The 27,490-nt window shown below is 37.6% G+C and overlaps 1 protein-coding gene across 36 annotated transcripts in view; it reads left to right on the top strand.

The window, feature by feature from the left end:
• Mier1 (MIER1 transcriptional regulator) overlaps window positions 1-25,810 on the top strand; it is a 51,315-nt gene extending 25,505 nt beyond the window's left edge. For 15 of the 36 annotated variants that reach the window (XM_087549142.1, XM_087549140.1, XM_087549141.1 and 12 more), the window contains 8 exon segments: window positions 473-605; window positions 1,180-1,244; window positions 3,205-3,277; window positions 8,046-8,197; window positions 8,900-8,981; window positions 10,418-10,512; window positions 15,822-15,949; window positions 18,447-18,676. In XM_087549142.1, coding sequence (XP_087405268.1) covers window positions 473-605; window positions 1,180-1,244; window positions 3,205-3,277; window positions 8,046-8,197; window positions 8,900-8,981; window positions 10,418-10,512; window positions 15,822-15,949; window positions 18,447-18,510 — 792 coding nt within the window. In that variant the 3' untranslated portion in view covers window positions 18,511-18,676. 36 annotated transcript variants of the gene reach the window in all.
• The last annotated feature ends 1,680 nt before the right edge of the window (window positions 25,811-27,490 follow it).

Raw genomic sequence — 27,490 nt, forward strand, 5'->3', positions numbered from 1 at the left:
AGGAAGATTAAGTCTTAAAAATAAAAATACAGAAAAGGGTGATAGAAAAATTGAGAATTCCTTATGATCCGCATCTTTGAGATAAATTTGATCTATGTCCTTTCAGATTTTTTTTTTTGCTTTGTCTAAATAGTCCCAACTTAAGAAAAAAAAAAAGTTGTTTTAAATAATACAGGCTGACTGTCAGCTCTGTATTCAGTTTTTAAAATTCACTTTAGATATATGAGGGTCACATTGCTTTCCCTAATGTTAACACCTGCTGTAACTTTGTCTTTATCAAAACTAAGAAATTAGCATCGCTAAGCTCCCTTAGCACCTAACTCTATAAATGCCTAGGACTATAAGTCCTATGCCAAAGAGTCACATTACAGTTAGTGTGCTCATCATAATTTTACAGTTACAGCTGAGACACAACTTGACTACTGGGCTGCAAGGCATTCTTTATACTGTAAATACTTTTTTTATTCTATAGGAAGAGAATATAAAGGATTCATCGGGTCAGGAGGATGAAACTCAGTCTTCCAATGATGATCCCTCACAGTCTGTTACTTCCCAAGATGCTCAGGAAATAATCCGCCCACGTCGATGTAAATATTTTGATACAAGTATGTATTATTATTGCTGAAGTTAGAATGTAATTTCCACTCTTCTGTATTACTTAAACTTCCAATGTGGTTCTATTGCTATTTGAATTCACTGATTCTGAAATTGCTTTCCAAGGATCAGACTCTAGTAGGTGCCTTAGGTAGCTGAGGATGACCTTGAATTTCTGATCTCCTGTCTACCACCCAAATGCTGGAATTACAGGCTTGGGGCACTAGGCCTCGTTTCATACAAGCAACCAGCCAGCCCTGTAAATCATCCTCATTTGAGTGTAACCAAGCAACAACTTGCCCAGCATGGATAAAATAGAAATTGGGGAGAATAATGGTTTTTAAAATGTATCCAGGCGTGATCTTCCACCAAAGTTTTGCTACAAAATTCCCAAAGAAACATTCTTTGGAAAATACTGTTTTGTCTCAGTCCTTGTTTATTACTTGATTTTAAATCTCTTGACCCAATTTAGCCGACCTTTTGACATATCTAAATATTTGGTGATAGGTATAAAAATGCAAAGATAATATCAGTATGGACAGAATAAGTGTCTATTTTATAGTATCATTTTCTTATGTATTCTAGATAGTGAAATAGAAGAAGAATCTGAAGAAGATGAAGATTATATTCCCTCAGAAGACTGGAAAAAGGTATTTTCCCAAAACTTAACTTTTTAATAAATCATATATATTAGTGAATTTAATGTATTAGTCTTATTGTGACATTTAAACAGTATGTAAATGTTGGTTTAAGTTCTTCATTATTATATCCAACTAAGAAATGCATTTATCTTTTCACAGAATGTGTGGGTAGAATGGAGTTTTGCTGAGTGTATTGATATTCACACATATATTAGAAATCCAAATTTCTAACCTAGTCCTGAAGTAATACAGAATTAGAATTTTGTTGCCTTGTTAAAATGTGACCTTTTAGTGTTTAAGATCGCAGTTTCCCACGTCACGTTGCTTATTAAAGAAAGCTCAGTATGACTGAATGCAGTGTTGGTGTTTTATATGGGCTGCTCTATAAATAAAAAACTAGCTTCTGAAATAAACTTGACAATGTTACATAGCATTATTTAATTAACCAAACAGTTAAATTGTAGAATTTAATTTTACGATGTTGCATAGGAGTTGAACCTCTTAGGAAATCATAATACACACTATGGTTTGGTTAGAGCAAATCATTTCTATAGAAGGATGTTTTCCTTAGCAAGAGATGATTACCTGATCTGTCCTCTTTAAAAAAAAATAACACCATTTGAGTTTGTTGTTGTGGGTTTGTTTGTTTTTGTTTTGTTTTGTTTGTTTTTCCCATTTTTTTCGGGTTTTGTTTTGCTATTTTCTGTCTGGGTATTTTGCCTGCATGTGTATTTGTTCCTGTTGAAACAAAGCAGCCATCACAGAGCAACTTTGACTACGATGTTTTCTTATATGAGAAGGAGCTGTAGTGAGTCATCAGAGATTGAGTTATTACCTTCTGCACTTCCTTTTCTACTGTGTGCAATTCTTTCCCATCTGGGGAGGTGCCAGAGTATACAGTGTAGATGATTATCTGAAGGGGATTCCATATAAGATCCATAGGGAATAATTATCTATTCTGTGTTAAGACGTAAGGAATATGGCTATTTGGGTCTCCTTAGAAGAAGTACAGGTAGAATAAAGTAAAAAGAGGCACAGGGATTGGCAGCAGAAAATACTATTTAATGTCAGTTCTGAAATAACCACATAGAAGAAGTTTGTTGTATGTGGCCGTCTTTCTTGAATACTGAAAAATCTGGTTTTCTCTGTAATAGATCACTGGATTTGTCATGTTGGACATGTCTGAAGCTACAGTAGGTAGAATAAGGTGCTGTTGACAGAGGTGGCAACAGCAGCAGAGAGAAAGCTCTCAGACCCCTAGAGTGATCTAAACTTCCTGCAGCATGTTTATACCTGTGATGTGTCATTTTTTACTTTGAAGTGTCAGGTTCGTCAGTTATGATCCCCATGTCATGAGACATCTCATTGGTGATTTCCAGTTGACTTTCTTGAGAGCCAGTTTCAAACCTTTTTTAAAGAAAGTCAAGCACTAACCTCTAAAACAAAGACTTGGTTTGGAAGTGAGTGTGCTTAGTTCCTGCCAAACTTCTTACAGACCTTTATGTTTTTATCCCCTTATCTTAAAGCTCAAACTTACGTGTAATTTAAAATTGCCTGTGTTAAGCAGTGAGCTCTATCACTAGAGTTTCTACTCACTATGAGTAGAAACCTGAAGACTTCAATTTCTAAAAATGTCCTAGTGGTACTGATACTGCTGGTGCAGTTATTTTAAGTATAGATGTTCTGAAAAATACCCAAAGTTGACTTTTCTGATTTTCAGGCTATTTTTTATTATTTTAATTAAGCAAAATTCATTTAGTAATTTTTAGTATATCATTATCATCATTATTTCCTATCCAATCATATATAAGCCCCTGGCTATTATTAACTCATTCATCCTCACAATACTACCATGAGGTAGTAATGTTTTTATGACAGAGACCAGAGTCAGTTTACCCAAGAAGATACTGAAGCTAGACATGAACATTAGATGTATATCACCATATCTTTTTTTTTATGTTTGAAATAGGAAATCATGGTAGGCTCCATGTTTCAAGCTGAGATTCCAGTTGGCGTTTGTAGATACAAAGAAAATGAAAAAGGTGAGTTAAAGTTAAATACCTGAACTTTTGAAGTGATGGACTTATCCTGAGGGGATGGTGTGAGTTTGTGTACAGATACACAACATCTGTTTGTGCTTATGTGGAGGCCAGAGGTCAAGGTTGGGTTCCTTCCACAGTTGACTCTTCGTCTTGAGACACAGGATTTATTTTGCTATGCTGGATGGACAGTGAACATCTCTGTTTCTACCCATAGTGTCTAGATTACAGATGCTGTTGGGCATCCAAACCTGTGTTTTCAGGCTTGTACAGCAGACACTATACCCATTGAGACATATCCCCAGCCCTGGTCTGTTAATTAACATACAAAATGTGATAAGAACATGACAGCCTACTAAATAACTCTTAATGGCTTATATATAAAAGAAACTGTTATATTAGTCATACTGCTTACCATGTTTCCAGTTTTCTCTGTATAAATAAAACAAAAAACAAGTGAATTCTGAAGGTGTGTGCCCTAAAATGTCCAGCCATATATATATCTCTTTTATAAACATGTTTTTCTGTATTTTAAATGTTCCAAACTTGGTAGTTTCTAGCTTTTATAACTTTTTAATTACCAGTTTGAAAACCAACTGATAAGTGGTTGCTTATTTACTTCTAAAACTCAGTACTACTAAAAAGGAATGTTTTGTTATTTGTGTCTTAAAATCATTGGGAAATACTACTTGTATATTTAAATTTTGCAGTTCTTTTTAAGCATTTACATCAAAGTCCTAAGGCCAGTCAACATCTAATAATGTAAAGTAAATGAGGATTTTGGTTTTTCTGTTTTCTTTTGGGTTTTTTTAAAGAGCACCTACCTCTTTTTTAGGTGGGTTATAGAAAGAAGGCATATGTGTCCTGAATGAGTTCATATGTGGTACAGTGTGACTTGAAGCCATGAAGCCAAGAGTGCATTTCGTTTTCATTTTCTTAATATTACAGCTTTACACAGAGCACCTTAGAGTTGAGGTTTTGATGTTTATTCTCATTTTACCATTTCCACTAGATACTTTGTTTTAAATATATGCCTGCTCTCCTGACTACAGGAGGTGAGAAGTAGGATGATACATCACAGGCTATTAATTTTGTAGCCAACTGTTTTAATATCACTGGCCCTTGCCTTTAGCAAGTTTGTCTAGCTTAGCTCCTGTAACACATAGAACCATTGAGGGCACCAAAGAGGAGTCACTTTGTTCTATGCTGGAATTCTGTATATTCCATATGATTGTGTGCAAAAGAATGAATGGTCTGTTGTCTTCTGTATATAATTGAAATTTTAGTACTGTGTCTATACAATAGCAGGCTATAATCACAGCTGAGTTCCTCTCTTCTGTTAGTAGGAAACTGAAAGGTAAATTTTTGTTCCATTTTACTAGATGTCTTAAATTTTTTTGCTATGAAAATAATGCCTATATTTTGAAAGTTTCATATTAAGGGCTGAGAGTGTGGCTTAGTGGTAAACACTTGGTGTATGGTGTACATACCATACACAAAGCCTTAGTGGGTTCACTCCCTAGCACACGACAAGCCTTTTAGTAGATGAAAGGAAAACATGATAGTTTGGTATCATGATTAAAGGATTATCTCTTCTTGTTCTTGACCTTTTAATATCTATAGTCAAATATCATAGTAAATAAATTGTAATTTCTATACCTTTAATTCTAACCCTTAGGAGGCAGAGATGGGTGGATCTCTGTGAGTTCAAGTCCAGCCTGGTCTACAGAGCTACACAAAGGAATCCTATCTCAAAAAAAAATGTCTATTCTGGCTTAACATTTTCATGATTTTAGAAATCATTCGTGTATAATTTATTTGCAGTAAGGTGTAAATTTGATGAGAAGCTTTTTATTTCTGCTTTTTTCTTTTTGAGATTGGATTTCTTAGGGGTTCAATCTGTGTTCCTGGCTTGCCTCAGTCCCACAAGTGCTGGGATCAAATATGTGTGCTGCCATGTCTGGTTTTTACTTGAGAGATTAAGTATACTTGGTAGATTAGGGAGACCAGACAGGACGCAGGAAAGTGACGTTGTCTGAAGAAGTCAGGAGGCAGGCTGCTGCTGTTCAGGACCCTTGCCTTAACTTGAAGTTTCAGAAGTTCCCATTTTGAGGGGAGGGCAAATAATGTGAGCAAAATGTGAGATCTATTTCTTTGTAGTGTACCCTGAGAACATAAAGCAAATATCATTATTACACAAGATACTGTTAAAAATAAAGTTTGCAAAAAGATATTGCTGACTGGTGCATTCCTGTTGTAAAACCCAAGTGCTGAGACACATCTTGATCTGTTGTCTGGGCTGACCTGGAACTTGCTATTTTCCTGCTTGAAGCTCCCAATTAGATAGATAACAGGTGCGTGCCACCATGCCTGGTTCTGATGTCCTTGTAGAGATGGATCAGAGTTCTTTTCAGTGATGAAAGATACCCCCTCCCCCCACAATGACTTCAAAAGGACGACAGATGTAGGTCTGTCCTTAAATTTGGCTTTACTGGACTCTTGCCCACCGGTTATCACTCCTGATGTAAACACTTAAAATTTAGAACTTACTGATAGACACTCACTAGGCATTTCTCTATGAAACCTGCATTTATTTTGGTTACAAAAATATCCTTGATTATACCTTCATTTACATTTGTTTATAGTTTTATATGAGTTATAATTGATGCTTGACAAACTACACATGTCTTGCTGTCTGGTAGCTGACTTCTTTGGCCCATGGACACCAAAACACAAATACTCAAGTCTCTTATGTGACTTGGAATTTGAATGCAGCCTGTGGACATCCTCTCTCATATGCTTTAAGTCATCTCTTGGTTATTGTATAATGTAAATGCTCTGTGAATCAAATTGTTTCTTAAGGAATAATAACAAAGGACAGTTATGTGGTCAGTGCAGACACAAACTTTTTTCCTGAGTGTTTTCATGCTGTCGTTAATTAAGTGCACAGATGTAGAGCCTGTAAGTACAGAGGATTCATTTTACAGTCGCTATTCCATCTCGCTATCCTTAATGCCCAATGTTTGATGTTTGTCACATATCTGCGTTTGTGTGCATATTGCCTATGCAGTGTGGATTTAGAGAGGCTCCAGTTACTCTCAGCTCACTCTCATTACTGACTCTAGTGTAGTTGTCTAAAGGGCATTGTGTCATCCTGAAATAATCAGAGCTGGCTGTTGACCAGCCTTACAGGAGGCTAACTCACCATGTGGCGCCACCTGGTGATGGCCCTCTTCCCAGTTTAAGGATTTACAGAATATTGTCAGTGATTCCAAAAATGTCTTCTAGGTTATATAGTTTGGAGAACCTGGGGATTCAGACACCTACCCCTTCACTTACTCTTTAAGACGTGAGACAACCTTTTAAACATAAGTAATGAGGAATCAGTTCCCTTTGCAGAACAGAAAACAGAAACTAGTACTCTGTCCAAATTCACTTATGAAGGCAGTCAGCATATTTCAGTTTTTGGCCTTTATTATGCTAGCAGTTAGAAAAGAAGGACATTTCTCTATATATTGTCTTTTAAGAAGAGAGTATATATTGAGAGTACCAGGAAATGGTGGATTTTAAAGTATGTGTGTGAAAATGGAGGAAGAAACAATTGAATCACTGCCCAGCATAGAAGAGATGCTCAATTAGCTGCTAATTCCTCTTTATTACACAAGGTATTTTGATAGTCATCCTGTGTCTCTATCAAGTGATTTTTCTTTCTGTTCAAATTTAAATATTTGTTTCTTGTTTTTAAAAACAAAGGACTTACAAGCTTTGTTCAACTAGATTTCCATTCTGCTATGCTGACACTGTCATATCTCCCCTTCCCGTGCAAACTTCTCTGAAAGTTTTGGTTTTATTTCACTTTCTATTTGCCTTTCCAGTCCCTTCTAATTTTCTAGTTCACGTGTCCTCATGTCCTTTTTAGTAGACCCAGCAGGCCTCTTTCTAACCCAGGTCACTCTGGAACTTAACCAGGCTTGGAACTCACTCTGGCAGTACTTGTCTTGCTCCTCCAGTGCCCCACTTGAGGTACTGATTCCATTTTAGGCTGCGACTTCTGGGTTTCATCGTGTGTCTGTCATTTAGACTCATAAGGCCCTGTCGCAGGTTGTGTACTGTTTTTATTTTTTTAATTTTGCTGAGATTTAGGCTTTACTTTTTGGGTGGGGGGCAGTAGAGGCAGGATTTCTCTGTTGTAGACCTGGCTATCCTGAACCACCCCTAATTCATTGATCTAACTGTCTCCCCAGTGCTGGGAATAAAGGCTTGTGTTGCCACTGCCCAGCTGACTTTCATCACTTGGGAAGCTGAGGCAGGGAGATGATAATTTGGGGCAATATCATTTGATATTGCATTTGGAATGCAATATCAAGACCCTGTCTCATAAAAAGAAAAAAAAACAGTGGGGACTGGCAAGATAGTTCTGTGGGTAAAAGCACTTGTCACCACACCTGATGATCTGAATTTGATCCTTGAACTCCACATATTAAGAACTGACTCCCGCCGGGTGGGAGTGGCATATGCCCTTAACCAGCAGAGGTAGGTGAATTTGAGGCTAGACTGATCTACCAAGCAAGTTCCAGGACAGACACATGTGGGGACTCCCACAAGTCTTCTGACCTCCCATGTGTGCTGGGGCACAGACACAATACATACAGAGAAAATAAATGTCATTTCTAAAAAGACTGAGTTATTTGTTTAGTGATATGTCTAATGTCCTACATAAATAATAATATGTTGATTTTGGGTAGTTTTAACATTTGTTTTATTAATTTAGTGTATGAAAATGATGATCAGCTTCTGTGGGATCCAGAATATTTACCAGAAGATAAAGTGATTGTCTTTCTTAAGGATGCATCTAGAAGAACAGGGGATGAGAAAGGTGTAGAAGCAATTCCTGAAGGATCTCATATAAAAGACAATGAACAGGTCTGTGAGTAAGGAATAACTACTGGGGTGTCCTCATAAAGGACTGTCGGCATTGAGTGTGGGTGTTCTGTCCACCTGAACTTTTCTCTGAAGTTTGGAATTAGCACAGGACCTACTCTTAGTGTGCTTACACCAGTGATGTAACTTCAGCTCCAAGAAACAGAAACCTTTCTTTGCCTAAGTATACTTTCTGTCAGGTTTTTAAAAGTTTTCTTTTGGAGTTTGTTTTGCTTTCCATTCTCTCTCTGAGACTCCGTGACTCTGATAGAGTTGGCACGTGCATCTCAGATAACCATTATGTACTTAGTCAGATTAATACCTTCCATGAACCTAATATAAGCAGTTTTAAAAAACTGTTGTTGGTTTGTTTTCTTTCTCAATTTGTTTAAAATAATTAGGAATCCCAGAAGGCTTCAAAGAATTGCAGCTTAAACAGAACATTTTGTGTGAAGTCAGTATCTCAGTTACTGCGTCACTGTGGTCAGCGAGTTACATGCCCTCTACTGCACATAGCAAGAGGGCATATAAAGTTAGGAGTGCAGTTTTTTTCTTGATGCTTTGTATATTGCTTTTACTATAATTGATCCAGAAAGCATAGAAACAAATAAATATATGATTGAGAAAATTGTGCTCTTAAAAACATGCATCAGCCTGAATTGTTCATAGCCTCTGAGTCTTAGGTAAAAACCTTTATTTTTCTAGGCTTTATATGAATTGGTTAAATGCAGTTTTGATACAGAAGAAGCCTTGAGAAGACTGAGATTTAATGTCAAAGCAGCTCGAGGTAAGCACATGCTACCCTTTTGTTGTATGACTTGGCAGAAATTTTTACATTTTAGGCTTTTCCGTTTTCCTGAATGTGTCTTCAGCTTACTAGTTCTAGTCTTTCTGAATTTAGTAGATAGTTCCAGAGCAAGTATCATTCAAAATATTATAGGGAATGGGATTAAAATTGTTCTATTATGTAAAATCAGGGCATTCAAGTGAAAGTCTGGAGTATATATCTTCCAGTTTCCAAACATATTTAAAGATTTTTATCTTTGATCTTTATAATAGCCCCGTGAGCTAAGTACTATAACACTTACTGCCTAACTTTAAAATTATGAGTCTGGGACTACTGAGCTGGCCCAGGGGGCAAAAATGGTTGTACCTTAAGCCTAACAACTTGGATTGGATGACTAGAGCCTAACAACTTGGATTGGATAGCTAGATAGAGCCCATGTAGAAGAAGCAGGAAAGAACTAGTTCCATAAAGTTGTTTTCTGGTCTCCCTAAACTCACCATGCTGCACATAACCCGGATACACGTACACACACAAAGATACAGGTAAAAACGTATTAAGTGGAATTGTGAGATTTAGCTCTCTAAGCCAAAGTATTGTGGCTGAAGCAAGTGTAATTCATAAGCAATAAAGCTATAGTTGAAACCCACATTTTTGCTTTTTTACTCTTAAGTTTAACTTCTAGTCCACTGCACTAAAAGTACTGTGTATGTATCTGTAGACAGGACAGTAATGGATTACTTATTTACTTGGAATCAATCTGAAGGCTCTTTAATCTCTGAAAACCTAACTATTTAAGACTCAGCTGTCATGGTGCCTGACAACCTAGAGGGCAAACTGAAAAAATAGGTGTTGATCCTCAGAGGAGAGTTGGAGGGTATTGTTAAAGCATTGTAGTTGGGCATAACCTAGCTAAGGAGAGTATTTGAGGGGAAATTTTGAGAACAAAGTATTTTTGGAGAGTATTTGAGGGGAAATTTTGAGAACAAAGTATTTTTACTGGTACCAATTATGCTCCTAAAAGAGGGTGAAGAAGCGGCAGAACATAATTCCATATAGAGTCCAAAGTCAGAAAGAACTTACGAAATTGAAGGAATGGAAAGGTGGCTAATGTCAGTTGGGCTAAGAAGAACTGAGGAGATCTATAAGAGGCGGCATGCAGTAGAAGCATCACAGATTGGAGGCCTGGCTGGAGCTATAGCATGACCTTGTCTCAACAGGGAAGAAGGAACAGGTAGTCCAAATTTGAGATTGGAGAATTTAGGATCAAATTGTTCCAATTTTTATTAAATCAGGAATTTGTACCACTATCATTTGCAATGGCAGTATTAGCATTCAAGATTAAGATACTCCCTTCATTTACATTTTACACTTTTGCTTTCAGTTTCCTCTTTGTATATTAATTATATTAATTTGCTCTTATCCCCTCATTTTGCCAGAGGAATTATCTGTGTGGACAGAGGAAGAATGTAGAAATTTTGAACAAGGGCTGAAGGCCTATGGGAAAGATTTTCATCTGATTCAGGCTAATAAAGTAAGTAAAGATTTATGCCTCCTTTTTACAAAAAGAAATTTAGTTTAATAACCTAAATTGTCTTAGCTTGCTGTTTCCTAGTGTTAAAGTTTATGTAATCAATACTATACTATAATCTTTTTATTTACAACTAATTCGAATATTTATGCTGCCTGACATATTTGCCAGGTGACTTTTCAAGGCATGATAACTGTAAGTATTTAAGAATTGAATTCATTTATAAGTCTTTTAGTCAACTTCTCAGATTGTGTATGCAGTGCAGTTATTATGGCCTTCTTTCTGTTATCTGTGATAAGAGATCTGTCTACATTTTTAAAATAATAATTTTATTCATTCGTTTGAGATTTCATACAATATATTTTTAATCATATTCTTTTCCTCTAACCCCTCAATATCCTATCCAACCATCTTTATGTTGCTTCCTTCTTTAAATACACATATACATGCAGATGCACACATGGCAGGAGCATCTCAGCCTGTCTTCCTGGATGTGGAGCATGGTTCTGAGTGTCCGTTAACCTGTCACTCATTGAAGAAAACATGTTTCCTCTTCCAGCAGCCATCAGTTGCAAACTCCTCCTTAAAGTAATTTTGAAATTGTAAAATGTCCTTAACATCAAATTTGCAGTGAAAATATTTGTGTGATATATTTGTGTGCTGTAGTGTGTAAGTCAAAGGACAACTCTTGAGTCTCTCCTTTCCTCAGGTAGGAAGGACCTTGGGATTGGACTCAGATTGTCAGTCTTAGTGACAAGCACCTTTACCTGCTGAACCATTTTACTTACCACAATTAAAATATTTTCTTTACAGTTACCTAAGTCCTAATTGGTCTTTACTCATATTCTTTTAAGTGATATTTTCCAGAGGCATCAATCACAGCAAGCTTAACATGATGGATTAATATCCATATATAAATATATATATAAATAATAGTCACACAGTATATATCCTAAAGAAGTCCATAGTAACTTGAAGATTTGAGCATTTAATTATTTTTAAAAGTTTTTTATTGTATTTATTTATCCATGAATGTGGAAGGGTACATCCGGCATTGCTAGTGAATCACCCACCAGTTAAGAACCAATGCTACTTTTGTAGAAGGCCCACATTTAATACCCAGCACTCATGTTGGGTGACTCACAACCACCTGTAATTCTAGGTCAGAGGATCTTACACCTTTAGCTTCGACTGGCACTTGCACGTGCGTGCGCGCGCGCACACCACACACACACACACACACACACACAGATAGATAGAGAGAGAGAGAGAGAGAGAGAGAGAGAGAGAGAGAAAAGTCAAAAAATATCTACATCTTTAACAAAAGAAAAACATCAGTGATGAAAGAGAAACTTGGAGCTTTGAGTGTTTAGTGTCCAAAGGGTGGCACCCAGTGTGTCCAAATCCAGTGCATTCAGCACCTTGGGAAAGAGTTGTGTTATGTTAGTGACTGACTGCATTTTCCTGAATTTGTTCTAAAATTCATTTTTCCAGGTTGAAAAGTGCATTTTATTTTTCTAGTATTCCTTGCATGCAAATTACTACCAAGTTGGATCACCTCTCTAGGGCACCTCTGGAACGTAACTGAAAGTATAAAGGAAACCCCTCCTCCCCCCTTGGTGTGACTTGAAATACTTACTAGCTCATTTGGAATCATGAGCCAGATTTTTATTGTGTGCTTTATTAAGACTATAACTTTGAATTTTTTATTTATTTATTTTTTTAATAAATGTTTGAGTCAGGTTTCAGTGCTGAAGAGTCATCTACCATATGCTGTATGCTGTCCTTAGTAGTTTAGTGAGCAAAGTTAGGAGAGTAATTTTCTGAGGTTCCCATGTGAAAATACCAAGTTGTTCTTTTTATACTTGGAATCATTCTTCTGTTTTGTGGGCTTATTTCATGAAGATTTTATATTGTGGTAACAGCATACTCTCAAGATAGATATCTTGGCTTTTGCTTTTAGTAAATTACAACTGACTTGCTTGAAATCATTCATTAGGAAGCAAAACATTGAAAGTATTTTCTTCATGTCTATTGATTAGTGTTTTACTTGTATTTGTGCCAGATATGTTCCTGGTGCCCAAGGAGGTCAGAAGAGAGCACTAACTCTTCTAAAACTGGACTGAGCCGCCATGTGGGTGCTAGAAACTGGGACCTTTGGATACGCACTAAATGCCCTTTCTCCAGCCCTTACTGCTTTGCAACTTTTATTAAGTTTAAGCAGAGGGAAAGAAAGGGGATAAAAAAAAAAAATCTATGTTAGATAAAAAAGGGTGTTATCAACAGCTAAAATCAGTGCCAAAAAATGTTTTTGTCAAGATGAGAAATTTGTAGACTAAAACTCTTAACCACCTTGTTTCCAGAGCGCTACTGCATGTTCCATTTCTCTTTGAAACATATTTTATTCTTACACATCAACTTTGCCAACTCTCTAAGGTAGTAGCAATGGAGATTTTTTTTTCTTTTTTCATTTTTTTTTAAATTGGGTATTTCTTATTTACATTTCAAATGTTATTCCCTTTCCCAGTTTCCTAACCCTTAACCCCTCCCCCTCCCATTCTATAAGGGTGTTCCCCAGCCAATCCACCTCCCTTACTCCCCCCCAACAATCCCCTACACTGGAGGTCCAGCCTTGGCAGGACCAAGGGCTTCCCCTTCCACTGGTGCCCAGCAAGGCCATCCTCTGCTACCTGTGCAGCTGGAGCCCAGGGCCTGTCCTTGTGTACTCTTTGGCTAGTGGCTTAGTCTCTGCAATGGAGATTTTTTAGCAGCGCTATTTGTTGATCATGAGTTTCAGATGTTTAGGAAGCCGGTCATTTGCATGCCACAGTAGTGTCTTAATATACAAAACATAAGCACTAGTGTCACAGTTTCTCTTCCCTGGCATAGTTTCAAACATTTTGGGAAGCCAATGAGTCTAGATTGTTGTTGGACTAATAAAGGGATCTTTTATATTTGTGTTTGTATTTTGTATTTGTTCCTATGAGAACTGTCTGTACTGTTCACTGTCCCTCCCACTGGTCATGGTGGTGGTGGTGGTGGTGATAAGTATGATGACTTGATACTTGATTTTTGGAAGGATTTTTTGTCCGTTGATCAGTTGCTTATTCTGTTTTGGATTTTTGTTTTGTCTCTGTTTCTAAGAGTCTTATATGACCTAGAATGGCCTCAAACTAGCTGAGAATGAGCATGGCTAGGAATGACCTTGACCTCCTCATCCTCCTGCTTCCACCTCCCAAGTGCTGGGATTATAACAAACATGTCCCGTAAGACCTCATTGGGTGATGTTTGTTTGTTTTCTTTTGAACTTTTGGGTTTCATTCTTGGTGCCTTTTTTATACACATATTATACTCTGTTCTTCCGTCGACACCTCACATTCGTCCTTTCAGGTAGTAACCTCTTTGCTTTCATGTCATATCCATGCTGGTGACTTCTGAGCTGGTTACACATACACAAATTTACATCTAGATTTTTATATGTAAGAAAACACTATTTTTAAATGTAAGAAAACACTATTTTCCTTTTTAGTCTGGCTTATTTGATTAGCATAAGACTTCCATATTCTTGACAATGTTGTAATTTCATTTTATTCTCTATAGCTGAAGAAAATTGTATTGTGTGTGTACATTTTTTATATCCATTTATATTTTATATCCATGGGCAGTTAGGCTCATTCCATTTCTTGGCTGTTAGGAGGAATAGTGTAACAGTAAACATGGATATTCCAGTAGCTCTGTGATGTGCTGACTTGGGTATGTAAGTGAGAATGATGTAGGTGGGTCACATTGTAGTCAGGTTTTGGTTTTGTGTGGAATCTCCATACTGATCTCCATTTTAGTTTTACTAGTTTACATGCCTGTCAAGAAGTGTGCAATTGGGCTGGAGAGATGGCTCAGTGGTTAAGAGCACTGACTGCTCTTCCAGAAGTCCTGAGTTCAAATCCCAGCAACCACATGGTGGCTCACAACCAACTGTAATAAGATCTGATGCCCTTTTCTGGTGTGTCTGAAGACAGCTACAGTATATTTATATAGTAAATAAGTAATTTTTTAAAAGAAAAGTGTGTAAGTGTCCTCTTTTTCCACATCAGAGGGCATGTGTCTTCCCACACCCACTCAGCATTTGTTCTCAGTCATTTTGTTGCTTATTTTTTGTGATAAACCATTCTGATTTGGGTAAGATTGGAGTCCTAAAGCAGTTTTAGAGTGCATTTCCCTGAAGGCTAAGAATCCTGAGTACTTGGTATTCATTGGCCATTTTAGAGTTCATTATATATCCTAAATAATTAATCCACTTCAGATAAATAGATTGTGAAAGTTCTCTCCTATTCTGTAGGTTGTTTCTTTACTCTTAGTTTTTATTTGCTGGACAGAAGCTTTTCATTGCATGCAATCCCATTTATCATTTCTTGGGTTTGTTTTTTATGTTGGTGGTAGCATCTTGGAAAGTCTTCACCTGTACCTGTACCTTCAACAGTTTAGCCTATGGCCGTTTCAGAGGTTCAGATTTTATATTAAGGTCTTTGATTCATTCTGAGTTGATTTTCTACAAGGTTCAAGATTCAGGTCTGATTTCATGCTTCTTGTGGGAAATCATTTATAAGAAAATTTAAATTTAGATTCCCAAGATAGTTTGTGAGTAAAAAGTATGTATTCTTTGGAGTCTGTTTTTCACTCCTATCTACAGTAGAGAAATACTTGTTTTATTGTAAAATATAGAATTGTGGTCTCCTTGAATTAAGGAAAAGGAATGTTAAATAGCTTATATAGTTATTGATTTATTATTTTTCTTAATGGATTTAGAAAGAATAGTTTTTATCATGGTTGCTGTAGTTTTTCATAAAATATGTTCATTTGTCATGCATATTAACTGAGTGGTAGCTAAATTTTTTTCCCAGTCTATCTTAGAGTTTCTGTTGCTTTGGTAAAAACAACATGGTTATTTGGCTTATACTTTTGCATCACATAAAGAAAGGTAGGGCAGGCATTAGAGGCAGGAACTGAAGCAGTAACTAACAGTGAAGGACACTGGTTACTGCCTTGCTCCTCATGGTCTGCTAGTGTGCTTTCTACAGCTTGGAGCCACCTGCCCTGGTTGGCCCCACCCATGTAACTCAGCAGCCAAGAAAACTCTATACAGACTTGCCTATGGGCCAGTTTTAGAGAGTCATTTTCTTAGTCGAGTCCCTCTTCCCAAGTAACAGTAGCTTTTGTGTCAGATTGACATAAAACTGTCCAGCAGACTTGAGTTGTTTTTCATGGAATAACTGTTAAGGAGATTATTCTTAAAAACAAGCATTTGTTTCTTACAGGTCCGAACAAGATCAGTTGGTGAATGTGTAGCATTCTATTACATGTGGAAAAAGTCTGAGCGTTATGATTTCTTTGCTCAGCAAACAAGGTTTGGAAAAAAGAAATATAATCTTCATCCTGGTGTAACGTGAGTTCTTTTCTAAGCTTTCTTGGATTTTTCTTTAAAGAATCATACATTTTATAGTCTAGCTAAGTACGGTTTATGTAGGTTCAAAAACATTATCTCTTGACGTGTAAAGCTTGCAGACTTTGTTGTCTTAAAAAAATTAAAAGTTGCCATGCATGTTAAGACAAGCATAAAACCAAGGTTTAGAGTGCAGGTGGAAAAGGAGAGGGCATTCACACTGTACTCGATTTCACTCCTTTTCTTCTTCCCCCAACCCTCCCTCCTCTCCTTTTTGAGGCAAAATCTTGCTATGTAGTCCTGGCTGGGCTGGCCTCATTCTTAACAATTATGTCAACCTTTCGAGTGCTGGGATTATGTATGTGTGTCACCACATGTGACTTAGTTTTGACCATTGAGAAAGGAGTAAAAATAGGACTAAGTCAAGGTTTTCTAAAACTGTTGGGCTGTATAACCAGTGGAAGGCTGTTAAAGAAGAAACAAAATTAATTTGTTTCTTGTGCAGTCATTTTGATCCTTGCAACTAAAACAAGAAACGAATGTAGATATTCTTAAAGGGGTGAAAGGTCACATTGAATCTTCTTGTTTATGAGATTTACCTTTTTCTAGTTTTCCTGCATCTTCTAGGAGACATTGCAGAAGCAATATGTAATAATAATAAGGCAGCCCAAACTTGGGCATGACGCAGTGGTAGTATAATCACACTGCATGACGTGTCTTACCTATCTGAGCTGTAAGTCCATGTTGTAGTCAGTATGCGCTAATAAAGATGTCAACTGCTTTACACAGATTTGCTTTGTCACATATGTTTGATTATATTTTTCAAACCCCTGGGCCATAGTGTTTCTTCGTTGTGTTCATTTATAGATAGAATACCGATCAGACATTCCTCAGATCAGACACTCTAAAGCCCAAAGTAAGGTAAAATAGAAAAGCATAGATGGAAGCTGGACAGAGCTCAGTGTTGGAATCCTTGCCTAGTCTGCTGCAGACCCTGCACCACTCCCCAGCGAGGGAATGAATGGCTGTGTCCATCTTTGTCAAAAGACAGTGGAGTTACCTCTTCTGTTCTCCAGTTATTCAGAGTTGGTGATCATTAGACTTGAATTTCATGTAAAGGAGCATCACAAACCTTATCAGTATGGCTTGAGAAATAGTTTACAAATACTTTAATGAATTTAATTTGATCATTTATAAACAGTTTAACCACTTGCTAAATGTATTATTTTTCTGGATTATTCAGTGGTACTACAAAGATGTAGGACTAGCTGTATCTGTCCCTCCCTCTCTCCCTCCTCCCTCCCTCCCTCCCTCCCTCCCTCCCTCCCTCCCTTCTCTATTTCAGAAACAATGTTTACAAGTGCTGAATCTGTCATCATCAGCATGAGAACACACCACATTTGCCATGCTGCTTCCTGGTTCATCTAGTTTTCTTTTTCAGAAAGCCTTAGCAGAGGAATGAATGGACTAAGGACCTGGCTTAGTTGGCTCTGTGATGTCCAGGGCAGCAGGGTGGACAGGGATATACCAGACATTTTTGTTTCTCTGATAATCTCTCACAGTTTCTGATAAGTTTATGAAAGTATTGAACATCTTAATTTCTCCTAGGTTAACTTTCTTGTAGGTGGACAAACCATGGTTAAAGTAAACCACGCTTTGTTTTTTCTAAGGTCTGAGTTAATAACAATCCCATGTCAGAGTGGAATGAAGTCACAAATATCTTTGTTTTTTTCCTATAGGCAATAACCATGGTTTTGTGGGATTTACTTTTATTCCTTTGAGCTTCTTATTCCTTTGCCTGCCTGCCCGCCTATCTGTCTTAAATTCTTCCCCCCAAGGAACCACAGTATTTTTTTACAGGTGTACTGTACCTTCTGTAAGAAGCCACAACCAGCTGAGTGTGGTACCTCACACCTATAATCTCAGCATTCAGAAAGCTGAGATGGGAGGATTTCCACGAGTGTAAATCTAGCTGGGGCTGTACAGTTTTCACCAGCCAGGGCTACATAGCAAGACATTATCTTACGGCATAGGTAATAGACATTGAAAAGAAGTAATGACCAGGCTTTGCTTTATTGTGCATGTTTTGAGAAATTAAGATTTTCTGTGAGAAATATTTTTGGCTTGCTTGCATTTCTGCTTAGTTCTATCTTAGGTGGTTATATAATACATGTTTAATGCCATAAACAGTGGTTTTCAACAGTCCTAATGCTATGACTCTTTAATACAGTTCCTCAATTATATTATTATTTTTGTTGCTACCTCATATTAGTATTTTTGTTGTAATTTTGCTACTAATATAAATTGTAAATATCTGTGTTTTCTAATATCTTAGGTGACCCCCTGGGGGCGGGGGTGACCCACACATTGAGAACCACTACCTTAAAGTAAAACTTGTGATTTTTTTTTTCCCTTGTTTTAGGTTCACATTAGACTAGATGCATTATCTTAAAAGTCCTTGTTAAGTTTTTCTGTTCTGCTACTTTCCCTTGTTCCCCAGAATGAAGCGCATTTGCCCTTGCTGCCCACAGCCTCTGAGAGCTCCACTACAGGGGAGGGATTGAGAGCCACATTCACATTGGAGAGCTTGCTATTCCGAATAATACTTAAAACTCCAGTTACCTGAACTCCAGCGCTTTTAACTCCTCAATTGTTCGACCCGACTTTCTTCCTAAGCATTTGGGATTTCATTGATAAAAATAAAGATGATAATGGCTATCTGTCACAGTATCATTGTCATATTCAGAATTTGAATATAAATTTGATGTCTTTTTATCTAGCTTTCTTTTGAAGTTTTTTTTTTTAACTCTCCAGTGTTTACTCCCACTAGGCTTTGTTTCCAGTAATTCTGTCTGTGTAGTTATCTATTCTTTTTGCTTTAGCTTCTGAAGTTCCTGTGATAGACATCTTACCTATTTCTCTGTGTGCTTCAGATTGACTTTGCAGCTCTTTTTTAATGACAGTGTACAGCAGAGAGCTGGAAGATCCTAAGCGCCATTTCATTTTCAGTATCAGAACGTTATGTTTATTAGTTCCTGGACATAATGTTTCTGTGATACATGTTTGTCCCATGTGTGCACACATATGTGTGTATTGAGGCCAGAGGGCAACTTCTGGTGTTGCTTTTCAGGAACTGCCTACAGTAGACAGGGTCTTTCCTAGGCACCCAAAGCTTGCTAGCTTGTCTAGGGAGCTACAAAGGGTAACAAGTGTATGACCGGGTTTTAGTTGGACTGTACAGAAATGGCAGCCAATCCACAGGCCATAGTCTGCCACCTCCGTGTTCAATACGATAACCTTGTGTGTAGATAGGACACAAGGGTTTATCTCCTTCAGACAGGCTTTCTCACCCCAGCACATTGTGACACTCAGCTGAGGTAGTAATGAAGTTATACATCAGCCCAGGACTAGGCCCATCACCGTACAGATCACACTGATCTATATGCTGGCTAGGCAGGGGTGACTCCTCTGTTTTAGGCCCCAGTTGCACTTTCAAGGTTGCCTCTAGGAATCTGAAAACTCAGTCTGCTTCTGTTCAGAAGTCATCTTGTACTCCCAGTGCCCTCATCCTTACCTCTGTATTTACACACACTCCAGTTTCATTTGGGCCATTTTGAGCCCTTTTCCGCATCTTAACGTCTTGAAACTTGCTATGGACTTATGTGTTCCTTAGCTTCTCTCCTTCATACAGAGTCCTATAAATGTTTAGCCGGAAGTAAGTGTTGAGATGCTGGAAGGCATTGACCTGATGAAAGTGGCAATCAGGATGTATTTGTTAACAGAGGCATGTAAATTTAACTTAAACTAATTTTAACTTTCACCATTTTCTCTAAGGAAATAATTGTGTTATTTAACTTCAGGGATTACATGGATCGTCTTTTGGATGAAAGTGAAAGTGCTGCTTCTAGCCGAGCACCATCCCCTCCTCCCACCGCCTCAAACAGTAGTACCAGCCAGTCGGAGAAAGAAGACGGCACGCTCAGCAATAGCAATCAGAATGGTGAGCAGCGTGGGAACACACCTTTCTTCACAGTGAAGGGCACTTTGAATGGCTCAAAGCAGTGTACTGTAAACTAGAGGCTGAGGACGGAAATAATGTGAGACACCATGGAATCACTGGAAAGAATTCTTAATGACATCATAAAAGGAAATTCATGAAACAAGCTACACAGGGAAATTCATATTAACTGACACCTCTCCTTTGATCCCATGGGAGTGGGATGATGCCTAGGGTTGAGTACCGCTTTTAACTCTAAGACATATTATCAACACATTTTACATCGGAAACATGCTTCTTTCTCTATTAGTTTGAGAAATCGTAGCATGCGCTTTAATCATAAAGACAAAATATAGGTAATAAGTGAATTTTTGAATATTTGACTTTGCATAGTAACCTGAACAGTGAACATATGTGAAGCAGCTGCTAGCTTGGCCATGGGTGTTCTGCAGAAGCCTTTATTCTCTTTCTCACGTGCACACTTGTTGCACACCACACATAAACATGCATACACATATATAAACATACCACACACACATACACACCACATGCCACACACCACATACCACACAACACACACACATTACCCATACACACACACTCACACAAACCGATAAAAACAGTATTCTTCATTCAGAGTATGTGAAGGACCGTCTGTAAGGGCTGTTCTCAGAATCGTTTTGATTTCTACTTTTAATTGTCTCAAGTAAGAATATTATTGAACAGAAAATAGCAAGCCTGATTGTACAGCATCATCATAAGAAGGAAATTGGAGTTAAAGACTAAAACTGGGGAGAACCATGGAGAAGATAGAAGAAAAGCCCCAAAGCTTTGACCCCCCAAACTCTCTCTATGGTGGTATATTCATTACATAGTGCATTTCATGCATTTCTATACCTCTCTCTCTAAAAACAAGCCAAACAAGAGATCTCTCTGAGAGGACAGCCTGGTCTACATCGTTGAGTTCCAGGCGGGCCAGAGCTACACATGAAACTCTGTCACAATTCCTCCCAAAAATTCCCCTCCCAAGACAAAGAACAAGCCAGACATGCAGAATGTGGGTCTCAGTGGCTGTGCAGGTCAGAGCTGCTTGTTAGACTGCTGTCCGACAGTCAGTGCACCCTTGTTTATAGCTGTAAGACGCAGTGCGACTGGAGCTCAGAACTGAGGTGGATACTCAGGGAGTTCAGACTCCTGGTACTTTTAACATCTTAACACCAAGGAAATCCTTTCCTCTTTCATCTATTTAATAGAGAAAACACTGTTAGAGTAAGATAATTTTCATAAAATGCCAGGAAATAATATTTACCTCAGAAGAGATTAGGTGAATATAATCTAAATTTTCAGGTTTTTCAAAGAAAGGGTAGAACTTTGTAGCTTAATTTTTTTTACATACTTAATATTTTAGCTTTATTTCCTTTTTAATTAATGCACCAAAATAGTACTACAGTTCTTTGTCTTTAATCAGTTTAATGTAGTTTTTTAGACTAGCTACCACAGAATTATTTCCTCAGTATTATATGATACTTAGTTCCTGTGTGCATTCAAGATTTGGATACATATTAAATTGAGAATAATTGAGTATTTTCTTTGACCAAAATACAATCTTTGAGACTCATCCTTTATGTTGAATATTTGTCACACAATTTAGATTTAATTATATTGGTCTGGAGAGATGGCTCAGTGGTTAACAGCACTAGTTGCCCTTCCAGAGGTCCTCAGTTCAATTCCCCAAAAACCACATGGTGGCTTACAACCTAATAATGAGATCTGATCCTCTTCTGTCTTGCAGACATATATGCAAATAGAATGCTTATATAAATGAATGAATGATTTGATTATCTCTAGTGTTGAAGTCAGCTCTGATATTCTCTTTCTGCTACATTAGAAAAATTACTAGAATAATTTTACTTTTTATACCTATTGTAGATAGATAGGTTCTTGCTACATACAATCCAGAATGGCCTCAGCCTCAGATCCCACCTCCTGTGGGAACAGTGTCAGTATATTCTTACATAGTAATACTTAGGATACTTCTTTTAATATTTATATTTTCAAATTTTATGTGTATGGGTGCCATGTGTGAATTATGTAGTATGTATGTATACTATATGTGTGCATGAGACCTGAGGAGGCTGGGAAAAGGTGTTAGATCCCCTGAGACTAGGGTTATAGGTGGTTATATTAGGGTTATATGTGGTTGTGAGCCACCATGTGGAATTAAGAGTTATAGGTGTCTATAAGCCTCCACATGGAGGACTTCTAGCTGCATTAGGTGTTCTTAGCCACTGAGCCATTGCTGCGGCCCCTTTTACACTTTTAATATAAGTCAGGTTAAAATCCATTGTTTTAGTGGATCTTCACATCAGCTATGTAACGTGCACTTGCTTTGAGTCTTCTGGTGTGTAAGACAGCTGCAGTGTATAGCTTACGGAGACCTTGCTATGTCTGTTGGTAAGCAGTTGAACCATGGTTCATGCCACGGGTGAGTGCACTCAAAATTGATGCTTTCCTTGTTTCTTGCTGGAAATGGATATATTGTAGCAGCTATTTTAGAATAGTTGACAATTTTAACCTTTTGTATTAAGTTTCATTTATCTTTCTCCGAGGGTAGGTGTGTCATCTAATGGACCAGGAGAAATACTAAACAAAGAAGAAGTAAAAGTTGAAGGCTTACATGTTAATGGACCAACAGGTGGAAATAAGAAACCACTTCTTACAGATGTGGACACTAATGGTTACGAAGAAAATAACCTTGCCACTGACCCAAAACTTGCCCATATGACTGCAAGAAATGAAAATGATTTTGATGAAAAAAATGAGAGACCTGCCAAAAGGCGGCGGATAAACAGCAGTGGGAAAGAAAGTCCGGGTTCGTCTGAGTTTTTCCAGGAAGCAGTCTCACATGGGAAGTTTGAGGAACATGAAAACACAAATGACTAACTCTTAGGCCTATTTTACTTTCTTTGCAGTAAAGTCTGGTTTGACTACAATTTTCAGGGTTGGGGGGGTGACCTTTAGAAAGCTGATTTCCTTGAAGCAGTTGTTAACTCTTGAAATTGGAATTAGGTCCTAACTTTAAGAAATGGGATTCATAATTCTACTTTTTGCAAGTTCTTTTACTTCAAATTTTGAAGCCCTCTTTAAGGATATAAAAACATTGGTAAATTTGAATGACCCAAAGACTTAACTGCACCTTCTCCTTTGAGAAACAAGTCATATTTGACTAAAAGGTAATCTTTCCTTATTCTTTATGAGGAAGAAAAAAGTTTGTTTCTGTTCAACACCAATTTTTTTTATTATCTAGAAATGTCTTTACAACAGACATTTTTCTCTCCATACAAATTGAACATCGTCATTAAGGAAACCCTCATGAATCCTGAAGGTTATGCTAGCATGATTTTTATATGTAGAAGTTTAAAAATAAACCAAGTCAGGTTTGTATTTGTAAAATTGTTGACATCAATGATGTCTTTCCATATTCTTATCTGGGCTTAAGAAATACATTCTGTATTTTTCCAGATTCTTTGTAGCCTTTGAAAGATTTTTACAGTACATATGTCTTGACTGAGCTGTCCTTTCTTAATACAAAAAAAGCTTGTATAATTTTCTTAACTTGTACAGTTGGTAAACTTTTATGAGAGGAACTGATATTCTGAGTCTGTCAGCTTTCATTTTATTTTGCTAAGATTTTTCTAATGAATTTTTAAGTGTGTGTGTAGTTAACCAAGTCATGTTTCTTATCCAGGTGGTAAAAGCATTCATAAAGAATTATGTTATTTTCAAACTTCTACTTACTGACATAATTTGGGACTTCTAAATTTCAGCATGATACTCAGATTACAAGCTTGTTTGCATTTGCTATAATTTTATAAATTAATTGTGAAACAAAACAAAGACTTACTGTCAGCTTAAGTGTGTAGATGTATCGTGCTGAATAGAATCCTGTTCAGTTACTCTCATGTGCCCTACAAGATTTCTCATTGTTTCAGTCAACAGAAAGGGAAGGTCACGTGATGTTGCAATATTGCCACATCCAAGGAGTAACTGTTGACAGGTAGCAATATTCATTTTTATGAGAAAATAGTGGTTTTAAGAATTTTCAGATCTTTCCAGTTGTAATCCAGTTTGTCACATTTGATACTTTTTCCAAAATGAAACACATACAAAATAACCATTGTTCTGTGTGACTTTAAAAAGGGTTATTGCACTAGCCTTGTAAGAATGGATGCCATTTTATTGTTAGTGCAAAATTCTTCTTACAAAATGTAGTTTTATACAGCTGATAGACCAATCTATCTCTGGACTGTTTTTTAGTGAATGATGATTAACTACCTTTTCTCACACAGGCACATCCCCAAATGCTGCCTTCAGTTTGATCTCAGCCGTCAGTTCAAGAGCCACTGCTTTCAAAGACAGATCTGTGTCCTTTTAGTGGCTCAGTTGTCTGATGCAGGGTGGGTTAAGGTTTGCACTGAGAATGATCACCCAGGCCTCTCCCTCATAGTATTCTTACATTTGTCCAGACTGCTTCCCTTCACAATGGGTACAAACTTTTCTTTCCCCAAATCAGTATTAGAAGCCACCTTGACAGCACATCATAATAATACGCATTTACTGTTTTCTGCAGAAATAGTCCAGTGAGTTGCCTTCAGGTGGAAGTGCTGAGAAGCACGAGAGGGTTTAGTTTGTTTTATTGAAAACATTAATTTATCCAGAATGGCAGTAGGTCAAGTACCTTTAGCAGATGGTCATAGCTTGTCTCCCTGCCCACCCCCACAGAGTCTCACTGTGTAGCCCAGGCTGGCCTGGAACTTAACAACCCTTCTACCTCAGCCCGCTAATGCTGAGATTGGAGGTGTTTCCCACCACACCCAGCAACAGTCTATTTTCTAAAGCAGGTTTTATTATATGAGTCCAGGCCATCCCAGCTCCTTGTCACAGGTGATCTTTAAGTGATGCTATGCTTTTTAATCATTACACTATGGAAGATGTCAGTCCGCCTTTTAAAGGATGCCTCTGCTCGACACGTTCTTGGACTTCTCGAAACTGTTGTAACAGGAACGTTTTAAGGAAATTCTCAGGCATGTTGGCAAATGTGCCAGGTGTATAAGTGTTCATAAATCTTTTCTTTTTAAAGTATGCATAATGAAACATTCCTCTAATACACAAGGCTCAGCTTTTCCCAACTATATTCTGTGTTTGTATAGGTATTTCACCCTTTGTTCAAAAAATGCAGCCACTGAAACTTAAGTCATTGCACTTTTAAACAGTTTGACAATATCATGAGTAATCTGCTTAAGATTTGGTGTATTTCCTAACTGTTGAACACTTAAGTAACTGAGATGAGAAAATAAGCATTCATGAGTAGGGATGTAGCTCAGTTGCTGGAATGCTTACCCAACATGCATGCAAAATGGGTTCCATCCCCAGTACCACAGGAACTGGGTATAGTGGTGCATGCCTGTCATCCTAAGCACTTGGGAGGTGGAGGCAGGAGAATCAGAAGTTCAAGGCCATCCTCATTACCTGGTGAGTTGAGGCCAGCCTGATATGCTGACTCAGATAGAAATGGCTCTGTTGGTAGTTATTAGGTCCTAGCCAAGCACTGTCATTTTCATCTGGAACATACAATGATGATGTATTTATGATGTATTCTCACTAAGGTTCACAATCTGTAACTCAGTTCAACACAGATCTCTTGAGCTTTAAAAGGTATTTGAAGTAATTTAAGTAGGCATTCAAAATTATGAATTAGATGTTTTTAAATTTCTGCATAATAATTTTGCACTGTAAAATATGTCCTTTCTCCCATTTCCTTCTGCCATTCTGATATGCTCATTAAAATATTTTTGTAAGCATACTCATGTGATGTGTGTGATGTCTAGTTGTTCACTGTGTTTTAGTCTCAGTGCTTAAACTCCATGCTGCTCGGAGCACACAGTGCAGGCTGTACTCTCCCTGTGCCTCCATGCCCGTGGACCGCGCAATGAAGTTTTGTCAGTGGTTCCTGGTTTAGTTACCCAACATTGGATTGTTTTCTGTCTGTCTTTTCTTAAACTTTTTAATAGACAGGGAGGTTTGGGTTGGGGGTTTTTGTTTTGTTCATTTGGACTCTCTGTTAATGTAGCTCTGACTGAACTGGAGCTCACTACATAGACCAGGCTGGCCACAAACTCAAGAGATCTGTCTATGCCTCCCAAATGGTGGGATTAAAGGTGTGCATCTGGTACACCTAGACATGTAGTCCAACTGGCTTTGATCTTCTGTTTTAAGTGATAGAGTTAAAGTGTATACCACCATATCTCTGAACTATATAATTAAAAATTACTAGTTTTCTTTTTCAGTGAAGTTCACACCACTTATTTTGCAAATAAAACTTGTCACAACATTTTTTGTTCTATTGGTAGGTAGCCCATAGTGGTATTTGAAATACCTGAATATTGGTTCATTTTCATAAGCAACAGTTGCAGTGTGTCTGACAATCCCCAGTACCAGTCTTGACAGGCTTTCCCAGTGTCATCCATAGCATCAAAATGGCATCAAAATACCCAGCCCATTGAAAGAATGACTTTTCGGATTTTAATCTTGATTTTTTTTTTTCTACTGATATATTATCTTTAAGTCTTGTAATTCTGGTTACTTGGAATTTTTAGGACTCATACAAGACCATCCACCCAAGTTAGCCTGTTGATGTATTTTATTATCTGAATTGGTCTTCCTATGCTAGAACATGAAAAGTGACATATTTAAGATATGTACAAAGATGTATTTAAATTTTGTTTTAAATAGAATAATTTGAACAGATTCAAAGGCTATTAAGCCATATCTGTAGTCCTAGCACCTGGGAGGTAGAAGCAGGGGATCAGATCAAAGTTCAAGGTCGTTGCCTGCCTACACAGTAAGTTTGCAGCCTGCTTGGGCTAAAGGGGACACTACTTTTATATTAGGTTTTTTTGGGGGGTGGGGGGTGTTTTTAAGACAGCTGCTCTGTGTAAGCTTGGCAGTCCTGGGACTCGCTCTGTAGACCAAGCTGACCTCGAGTTCATAGAGATCTGCCTGTTTCTGTATCCTTCCCAAGTGCTGGCAACCATCACCAAGCCAAAAATTTTCTGTATATACACCTATTTGTGCACACTGGTGCAGAACACTGAAGTTATGTAAACTAGAGCCATATTCCAGTTTTCCTCCATCTAAAGTGACGGTGAAAATTTCTTCGTTTAAATGTCAGTAGTTGAGATTGAAGAGATGGCTTAACTGTTAGAAGCTCTGGCTGATTTATCCTCAGCACCTGGGTGGTTACTCACCATCATCTGTTACTCCCGTTCCAAGGAATCTAGCAACATCTTCTGACTCCTTGAGCACTGCATGTACATGGTGAATAGACATGTGTGGGTGAAACATCCATACACAGAAAACTGAACCGGTAAAGTTTTTGTATCCATATATCCTATAATCCAGCAAATGTTTGGGTCTCTTGTGCCAGGCACATAAGAGACTCTGCATGTCTTCAAATAGACAAATGTGGAAGTCAAAAAAAGCATTTT

Source organism: Rattus norvegicus, chromosome 5 (genome assembly GCF_021556685.1).
Source record: "Rattus norvegicus strain SHRSP/BbbUtx chromosome 5, alternate assembly SHRSP_T2T, whole genome shotgun sequence".
Classification (NCBI taxonomy): Eukaryota; Metazoa; Chordata; class Mammalia; order Rodentia; family Muridae; genus Rattus; species Rattus norvegicus.